The sequence below is a fragment of the Ooceraea biroi genome, chromosome 4 (genome assembly GCF_003672135.1).
Source record: "Ooceraea biroi isolate clonal line C1 chromosome 4, Obir_v5.4, whole genome shotgun sequence".
NCBI classification, from domain to species: Eukaryota; Metazoa; Arthropoda; class Insecta; order Hymenoptera; family Formicidae; genus Ooceraea; species Ooceraea biroi.
This window is the reverse complement of record NC_039509.1, coordinates 1,478,535-1,489,051: the sequence shown is the minus strand read 5'-3', so window position 1 is coordinate 1,489,051 and position 10,517 is coordinate 1,478,535. Positions and strand designations below refer to the sequence as shown.

Here is a 10,517-nt window from a genome sequence, read left to right as displayed (position 1 = left end):
TCAATATGTTTGTAAGGATATAGAAGAATACACCTGTAAAACACTAAAAATTGATCTCACAGAAATGGAAACGGGTTTTATAATTTACCGAAAAAACTGAAGCATTGATAAAGGCACGAGAGAACGCGGATGTGTATAATATACATAAATATATTATGTATTTTATATACATGACTGTTATGTATATGTACAGTTTTTCTTTCTCTATTAGAATGAGCGCAAAACATCGCGCATAGAAGATGATCTTTGTACAGAATGCTCAGTAAATTATTTTTTAACTATCGCTGATTTCTAGCTACATCTGGATCAAGAGATTCATCCTTATAATATGGTACTGAACTGAGGAAAACTGAATATAACATAGACAATAGTGACAAGGTATCTACTTATTTTCAAGTATCACAATTATTTAAATGTACATGTATATGTATTCTACAATCTGCATTCAATTTCAGGATCGTTTATTTGCGGCTGAAATTCGCATTCTCTTTACGCAACGTACATACATGCGTAATAATTAAGATTCTCCATTTATAGAAAATGTGAGCGAACCGATTACTTGATGATGGAAAATTTGAAAAGAATTTAAAAGAAAAAGTATGTTTCATATCGCATCTGGAAAGTTGATTTCTCACATTGCGGGAACACAAGAAGTTAATGCAATATCTTCAAATAAGTTTCCTGAAAGCTAATATTTATTATAATGCTTTCGTTAATAAATATAAAATTAGTTGCTAACTAAAATAGATAATTTTGTTTAATTTCAAGCATAAATAAGGATATATCTTTAAAACAGTTTCCACATCATTACAATTAAAAGAGAATCGCTTGCTTCGACCGCACGATGCAAATTCCGCCGCACACTTATGCACATAAAATATAGGAACGCTTCCTTTGAGGTAGCGTATCTCTAAGATACCAGAGATAACGTTCGATCTAGTTATACGAACGCCGATTAACGCGCATCACAATTACCGTTGTATAAAATTTAACAAGTTCATCTCATTCCACACATGTCTGATCGAAATTTGTATAACATTATTATATATAACTGTAACCTTTGTTTTTAGCTTTTATATATAAATGATCGCAAAGACAATAGTTTCATAAAGTGTCCCCTTTAATATTTTTAACTATATGCTTTGTTGAAGCTGACGAATAAAACTTCAAGAGAGTCGCTCGCTTCAAGAAAAAGCAAAAGTGTATCTCAAATCTCAAATTATCAATATAGAATAATATGATAAATATAAATCGCGCTTTTTAGGTAACAATAAATTTTTCGTTATATATAATTGATTATAATCTATTAACCTAATTACATTAATATAATTTTTTAAAATAATCATCTACATAGAGATACAAATAATTTGATCAAAATCAAGTTGTAAAATAATTTAATGCAAAAAAGTTGCATAACTAGGGTATACTTTAAGGAAGCCTAATTATAATAATTGAAAAGATATCGACTAAAACTATTTACAGGGTACAACATTTCCTTGTGACCAAAAGCAATACTAATTACTTCTTGATGTATTTCATTCTTTTCCATTTCTCGTTTCTTAGTTTAAACGAAGATTCAATCGAGATATTCGAGCTACTTAGCAATTTAATAAACTATCTGGCGAAAGATATACTAATGAAACTAAATTAATTTAAATTTTTCTATACTCGGCATTAGCAATCGAACAATCTAAAACGGTTTTTAATCAACTGGGCAATTATTGCGTAAGGTTTAATCATCCCAGGTTCGCGTACTCATCATATCTCTTGGCACTAGTACGTACTACGATCTGCGTACATGAAATCGCAATAGTCTAAAAATAAGCAGACAGCAGCAAGAGCAAGCATGGCGCCAGATACTCTATTTATAGTAAATTCAACGATTGTATAAAATGTTCGAGAGATTGCCGCTCTAGTAGTATCGATTAAGTCGACTGCACCTTCGTTTAATTTGCCTGTTCTCTTTCTTTCCCCGGGCGTCCAATTGAATGCGTCGTGTACGGCAATTTGTAATACGTATCTAACACAGACTTTACATCGATATTTATATTAGTTCAGATATTTATTGGCGTTTTATATACAACGTAAAGAGAGAAAGGATACACACAATAAAAATGGTAGGAAAGAGAGGTTCGTTGTATTACTTTCATCACACGTGACACTCCCATGTATAACTCTTTATAAATAATTCTTCTAATAATTGCTGTCACAATTAATTTCGCAATCTGTTCACAATGACAATTAAGAAGTTGCCATATAATTTCTTGAGTACGTCGCTGATTAAATACCAGGTACTTTTGTATCACACTGGCCAGAAATAAGATTTGTATACGAAAGTTTTTAACATTCATTTATATATTCGACCGATATATGACGTTATCGAGAAACGCATTCTTATCGTACAAAAATTACTTCCCTTATTTTCCAATTTGTCGCGTGTTTATTCAAAGTACATAACAAGAGAGCAAAAATTCGTACAGATACAACTGAATATATATATATATATATTCAGTTGTTCTTTATCGTCATTCTAGCTCTAGAATAATACTACAAAGCCTTACTTTTTATGCTAAATAAGATATAAATATCATGAAATCATAGTGAATGAGTAAAACTAATTGAGCACGCGAGGGCTCTTACGAGAGACTGGCAAAGGAACTTGTAACCTTTCTTGTCCACAAAGTCGCGTTTAACGCGGACGATTAAAAAGATATGAAAATTGTCGTACACGGCATATATCGTTTTTTTTTTAGCCTACGGACGCTCGCGGCTCGGGTGTTTCGGTAATGCGGGATGAACGTGCGCTCGCTCGCTTATAAAAATATCAGCAAAAATACAACATTCTCATCAATAATTTATCTGTAGCATCGCGTCAATTATTCACTATCTACAATTACCTAAATTACATTACATTATATATTTATAATTACAATTCTGCGCTGAGATATCCTGCCACACGCGCGATAGATATATCCTTTTATAAATCGCACGCACATAACACGCGTGCTTCCACGCATTTTCGCACGTACATATACACACACACATTTAGACATTCGCATCCGTAAATAGCAGAGTCCATCGGTCTCTTTTTTACCGGTTTTTTTTTATTAGTCGTTCCGTGTCTCTCATTATAAAATCACGTCTCAGGAACAACCACAGCGTTCATGTTCTCACATCGCGAAAAGCAGTCGCTAAACATACACGTAACATTATGCAAAATTGATTTTCACACACACATTTGGATGGCACCATGGAGCTTACTTTTAATGGTCGTTCGATATATGTTTTGATCATCTTTCCGTCGTAAAAGAGTTATCTAAAAATTAGCAATGTATGAAAGCTGATCGCGTATTTACGAGTTTATTTTCTTTATAAGTTTTCTTTTCTTTCTTGAACAACGTTTAAATAAAATCTGCTTAGAAGCCCCTACACAATTGCATCCTCGTCAGGAAACGCAATAAATAACTCACTCGGGAACTCTATTATTATTTCTATTACAATATCTCACTAGATTAAAACTAAATCCTGCTACGTCGCCGGGAGAAATCATCTCATACGTACGTGCACCGATGCAGCACGTGCGTGCATATGCACGCATATACGCGTGCTCTCTTTTATACATATATAGCTACTCCTGCTTCTTCCTTATCTTGCTTCCTCTCACTTCTCTTCGTTTTTGCTCTGTTTTCGACCAGATAAAAACGGCAATCAGAATCAGGCAGACTTTGAACTTCAGTCGTGCCTCCAGAATCCTGCAGGGTCGTCGACTCCCTCGACGAATCACCTTGTGACGCGATGTGGTAGGATAGAAGACTTTGCAAAAGCGCGTCGCGATTTCATGGTCGCGAACTTACATTCCTCCTGTATTCTCCCACGTCGATTTGCATCAACCAGTCTCGTCCTCCTCCACCTTCTCCAAACTCCTCCTGCTGTGTCCGATTTCTGTACCGGCATTTTCATCGGTATTTCCACTTCATCCTGGCTCCATTCTGGCGCTTCTGCGTCCGTATCGGCCGTTCTTCTTCTTCTTTTTCCTTTTTCTATACGTGTGCGCGTATTTCCCTTCACTAGTCATGTAAGAAATCCACTCGGTCTAGATGATGAGCGGTCATCAATCGTTGTTCATATCCTTGAGTTCGGTATATGCAATTCGCTTTCGATACAAGTTGCTACCGCTCGACAGTACTCTTCTCTTATTTGGCATCGTCGATGGTCCAGGCATGTGATACTGCCGCCTTTTGTACACGACCATCCTGCGAGAAAAGAATCCAATTAGCTACACGACACGATAATTACATTCCTAAATAGAAAAAAATTAATTAAAAATAAAATCGATGGGAATACAGCTAAAATTTATAATTTTCGAAATAGATATTAATTTACGGAATTATTATAAAATCGTCATCTGCGTGCACTGTTACGATAATTCTACAATTAGATTACAACTATAATTTTCTTTCAAAGTAAATATATATTCGAAGAACATATATTTAAATATTTAACGCAAGAAAATATATTTAACTTACAAGATTCTACTTTGTTTTCAAAATACAAAAATATTATCTTATACTCAAAATCTTGTATACCTAATTATCGCTAAATTTCTATAAAGATAATTCAATGTTTATTGCAATTAGTAAGAATTGTACTAAAAACTTTATCTTTTTAAAGTCTAAGATAATATTTTGCATTATTGTATTTTCTCCTTAATATTAATTAGTTTCGGACAATTACATTTTTCATTCAAGAAATATTTCTTTCTTTTTTCACTCGGTTTCTCGCGAGCCGTTTATTTTGTGTCTTTATCACTGTTATAATTAACTCGGCATATACAGAATTGCCACGTTATATCAATACACACGATCACAGGCCGGGCCTTGAGCACGATCTAATGTCGGTAGGAATTTGCGTAAAAAGCCTGAATGGCAAATGCAGTCACGCCTACATCACGTGTATGTTCACCGTGGCGGCCATTCGTTTCCTCCTCTTTCTCTGCACCACCACGTGTGCTGGTAATTGTATCGGTACCTTCACGAGAATACTGATGGATAGCTAGTAGCTTCATCACATCTATCGCGATAAAGACGTAATATAGTGCAGCAGTGATGGTATACTTCAAGTGTCTAAAACGTGCGTTACTAAAGGCAAAAAAATATTCTGTGAGTTCATCCAATGTTCTTGTTCTCCATGAAAAAGTGAAATATAAAAATACATTTTATTTTACCTAACATCCATCTAGCTCTGGACAAGTGTTTGAATTGAATCTTGCATATATTTTCTCTCTCTGTAATTATTTACAGATAGTAGACAAAGACGTCGACAACTTGGATACATATATTTAAGTCTTTAGATTATCACATTTTAGAGTATTTACATTTGCAAATTGTTGGACAAGATTTCCTTTTATCTTTATTGACCTCCATTTCACGACTCTCGTTGCGCGTCTTGTTAAAACTGTTTTGTTTTAATGTTAATTTTCTGCTTTGAGTGAGATATCTTTAAGATCTCACAGAATAATCCTCTGCCTACTGGTAAGCATCTTTTGAGTCACCCTGTATAATCATCACGAGCTTGACTGTTATTTGCGTAATTACTATTGACGGTAGACTAAGCACCATCGAAGACGGTATTCGTTATATACGAAAACTTCCATTTGCAAAGTGTTGGAATGATAATTATTACAACACGATTTAGATGCCACGTGTTGAAAGACACATCCGTGCACATTAATAATACATTTTGATGTAAATATTTAAAAATATAGCTATTGCGGATGCGTTATTACCAGCTGCTTTTAGTTATTTATCATCACGCCTCATTCCTGCTATATTTTAACCATTTTCTAAAGCCATTTTTGTAATTAGAGTCAAACGCATTGAAAAGAAATTGTTTCGTTTCGAAGATCTGTATAAATTATCGTTAATTTTTAATGTCGCATCAACTGAAAAATACATGTCTAACAAACGGATCTTGCAGATTGCATTCTCTTACAATTGATCCGCGATCGTCTATCAGACTTGGACTTACTTACCAAACCTTCCACAGGGAAGATGTGTCTATTCGATCTATCCAACGAATGATCTGAAATGTCTTTCTCTGCTTTAAATATATAAATGTTACAGCTATATCACAAAAAGTAATCTACATACATGCAACGCTGGAGCAGCGGGGTTTGTTGTAGGATGGGTTACATAGACATTTGATTTATTTATTTCATTGATTAATTTCTGATCGTATAAGGAGGTAGACTTGGATGCAGGGAGCATGCATAACACACTCGCTCTCGCACAAACTGATTTTAATGAAAAAAGATAATACTTGTTAATCAAAATAATCACCTTCAAATACTATTAAATAGCTAAAGCTAAATAAAAAAAATCGTGCAATACTTCATATGGCAAGACAAACGCCATGTGTACCTACGCATGCCTAATCATCCTGACTGACTTGACGAAAAAGAGTGATACATCTGTCTGAGATATGAAAGGGCGGGCTCGGTAATACTGCTACGTACAAGATTCGGTAATTTTACACACGAGTAAGTTGTAAAATCCTTTTAACGTTTAAGCATATATAAATATATATAAATACAAGCGGGTAAATATAAATTATAGAGGAGCTTAAAATGTAATTATGTATAATATTTATCTTAAATCCTCATATATTCGAAAATAAACCGTTTTTTAAATAAATATATAATAACGAGTCCTCTTCCTTAAAAATGCATCCTTTTAGTGTTTTATATTTTTATTAACAACCTCTAGTCAATAAGTTCATAAATATGGACATGAAAGATTCGCGAGATTATAGCTCGTCTCGCTCCGAGTATATTATGTCGAACTCATTGATTTATCGGACAAGAGAGGATCATAAAATGTAAAAAGCGATGGTTCGCGAATTGAAAGCAAACTATCTATCATTATTACGGACTATCAATTGTGTTGCAAATGGACTGTGTCTGCCCGCTGCTACCTCGTGTTTTCTCCTCTAACTCGTTTAACGCTCCGCGTTATTCGCCCGCTCTAGATCCAAGTTATATTTTAAGGCACCTTTCAAGTAATGACGAGGATTGAAGGAATAATTCTTGGGCGAGTTGCCCAACCCTCAATGTCGTCAATTCGTAAAAATAAGGTAGCTAGGCGCCGTCGTACGCATAACTGACTAGATGAGAGTCCACTCTTCCTCTGAGAAGAGAGAGAGCGGAATCTTTCTCGTTATATTTTTTATTCATAACTGTCCTGCTGAAACCGTTCCTTCAATTTCCTTATCTATTCTTCTTGTACCATCCTCTTCCCCTTCGAGGAACCTTGATCCGACTATCTCCGGAATATCTTGGAGACGTCGACTGTTTCTTTTGTTACATGTATACGTGTGGCATAATAAAATAATTTATCTAATATCTAATAATACTAGTATAGTAGTTAATGGTTAATCTCAAGAGAAAGTAATACGCATCGGCTTATCATAAAGGCTAAAAGTTCGAAAAATCGCTCGCGATATTTCTAAGTTTCAGATCTGTCCTTTTTATTCAGTAAGAATAAAAAGGACAGATTCCTGCAAAGGAAGGATACTCGAACATAATTCGACCAGCGAAATAGTTCGTTAAATGATCACAGAATATCCCCCTCGTAACAATGCACGTCTGATGGAACGATTAAGTAATAGACAATTGTTTAGCGATAGATCCTGCCTATGTTATCCGCCATCGAGAAGGGCCACGATATTCCTATAAATATAATATAATTCTCTATAATTGGAAAGGCACGTTGCAAATATAGTTCGGGCGCATACTGGCGATATATAGTCCTGGACATGTAATAATCTCAGAAAGAATCGATATCATTAGTGTGATGTTCTCCGATAAAGATCGCATATCACGGAAAATGTTAAGTGCGATTGAGAGATATTTATCGTGTAACCATTTTAAACAAAATCAATAAGTACGATATCGACAATATATCGCGAGTAAGCACGCGATAGACTCGTGTCTCTTCTGAATTGAATACTTATATGCGAAGTAATACCGTTAAAAAAATACATGTATCCTGCGGCTTATAGAATACTCTTTGGAAGCACGTGTAGCAAGAGAATAAAAATTACGTTCCGCCTACGTGCAAGGCCCCCTCACATATTCGGAGTGTCTTACATTAATATACATAAGAAGACCAGTGCCCGCACTTGCTTCTATTTGGTCCCTTTACCCGTTAATGATCTTCCTTCATCGATCGTTAGGTTATGAAGTCATACAAACCGAATGAGCGAGGAAGAAGGGCAAGAATATTACTTGAAGTTAATTTAATTTTCTTCGCAACTGAAAGTGTCTGCTACCACTTATGCATATCGATCTGTTTAACTGTCTTTTCGCGAATTTTATCCTAGGTGACTTAGAGCACGGATATCTGAAACAAAAAGCAGAGAGACATTTTTCAATGTATATACGTATTATTAGTTAATCGATGGATGTGATCATATGTGCATTCATAATTTTATTAAAAAATAAAAGAATTGCGAAGTTAATAAACTTAATTATAACAAGAAATTCCTAAGTCTTTTCAATTTTCCTAAATGTCTTGTTCCTCAATCTGATACTCACCTCACCCTATAAATCCTGCTGCTACCGATATGACGAGAGCTAGAAGCCCGGTCAGCATCTGACCAGCAGTCGAGACCGTTTGCGGTGGAGCTGCGTTCTCAACCACGCTGCCGGGCAAGAAATAATCCTCTGCAGTCAACTTGTCACCATACTTATCCAGCAAATCCATAACGATCCCATTCGACCAGCCGAAACCAAGCTGTACTTCGTATTCACCTCCACCACCGTGACCCCCCGAGACGGTCGCGTCGTACTGTAAACAGAAAATTTAATTTCCCTCCATCTTAGAAATTACCTGCCTGAAAAAATTATAAAAATAATATGGATTAATTAAAAAAAAGAAATAACTTTTATGAATACATCCTTAATATGATTATTCCATATTTTTCAACTTGGCAAAAATTTCTTTTTCATTCTTCGGGAAAATTACCTTTTCGTACATGCTGTGTGTCTCATTGAAAGCTTTGTAATTACTACGGACCCATCTCTCGCCGACTTCGTAGGCCAGTCGTTGCGCCCACGCGTCGCCCGTGTTGTTCAACGACATGATGAAGAAGTACTGGAGAGGCGGCCATGCATTGGGGTAGTCCCATTGCTCACCGGAGTGTTCCAGTGTGGTGGGTATGCCACCCTGGTTCAGCATGATCTGATTCTTCTCGAGGTACTTGAGCACCTTCGACACGTAATCCGTCTTCTTTGACGTGTCGTAGCAGTTCGTCCAAAGTGGAAGGATATTAGTTGGATAAAAGTAATCCCTCTTGATATCGTTTGAGATGTCGTAGTCCAACCAGGCGCCCACCTCCTCATGCCACAATACCATCTCGACCCCTACTTTCCACTTCTCGGCTATGCCGTCGTAATACGCGCTTTTCGTCTGATTACCCATCTGGCGATTGTACTTGGCCAGCAGCACGGCGTTTCGGTATATTATGGTATTTAAATCGACCGGAATGATCGATCTGGTCTTGAGATTCGTCAGATTACCTAGAATTTGTCTCATCGTCAACCAAGTTCCTTTCCTTCAATAAATGGTATTAATGAGTTGAATCGCGAGTTCTTAATTTAAGGTGGAGTTGAGCAAGGTAGGGCAGCTTGAATGTTGTACGGCACGATCTACAATTCCGGCTGCAATACTCGGTTGTGCAAAAAATGGATTTTAAAGTACCGATGCCTCGAGCAGCAAGGCTTTCACTTAGGAAACGAGACGGAGGGCCTTGAGGCGCGCGCAGATCTCATTGAAGATACGATGTTTATTGTGGAATACGTAAGCACAATAATTGTGGGTATACCACATGTAAGAATGTGAGTATGTGCGTTGTCAGAGTGTATCATTATGCCTGCGGATTGATCCATAAAAAAATTGTGACGAGCAAACTAAATAGCATTTTAATATCCCTCGGTGTTGTTAAACGTCGATTTTAGGTAATCATTTTGAAGAATCAAGGAAACCGCGTCTAAAAATTGGTCAGCTTAATGTGGGAGACAAATTACGTGTTGAAAAATTCATTTTACACACAATATTATTCTTTTTTTTTCTTTTCGAATAAAAGATAATTCTTATAAGTGGCTACCATTATGTGATACGTCATTTTCTGTCACCTCTGTTGACAATACGCTTTACACAGCCGTTTATCAAAGCCGTTTTAGTTAGGTATATACACGCGTACATAATGTATTGTGCCCAACGTCGCTCACCCAGAAAGACTTCTATTTTTAGAAACGCGCGGGAAACAATTAAAGAATGATAATTACCCTTGTTGGTACCCTCGTGTACAAACCATCGACTGGAAAAATCCCATCCGGACTCGGCCGCCGTTTTTAATTCCGAATAATAATTGTCCTTCTCTTCGGCGGTTCGAAAACTTTGACTCGTCAAATAGTCCTCCCTGGATTATCAAGTCGCGAGATTACAAAATTGCAAAGC

General features: G+C 36.2%; 1 protein-coding gene across 9 annotated transcripts in view; it reads right to left on the bottom strand.

Annotated features, from left to right (window-relative positions):
• Positions 1-193: 193 nt before the first annotated feature.
• The window catches only part of LOC105285581 (trehalase), a 41,083-nt gene continuing 30,759 nt past the window's right edge, over positions 194-10,517 (bottom strand). For 7 of the 9 annotated variants that reach the window (XM_011349845.3, XM_020033685.2, XM_011349848.3 and 4 more), the window contains 4 exons: positions 10,346-10,479; positions 9,024-9,577; positions 8,599-8,846; positions 194-4,253 (listed from right to left, as the gene is read on the bottom strand). In XM_011349845.3, coding sequence (XP_011348147.2) covers positions 4,112-4,253; positions 8,599-8,846; positions 9,024-9,577; positions 10,346-10,479 — 1,078 coding nt within the window. In that variant the 3' untranslated portion in view covers positions 194-4,111. Of the gene's footprint in view, positions 4,254-6,187; positions 8,400-8,593; positions 8,847-9,023; positions 9,578-10,345; positions 10,480-10,517 lie in introns of those variants that run through there. The other 2 variants (XM_011349851.3, XM_011349850.3) reach the window with 2 other exon arrangements.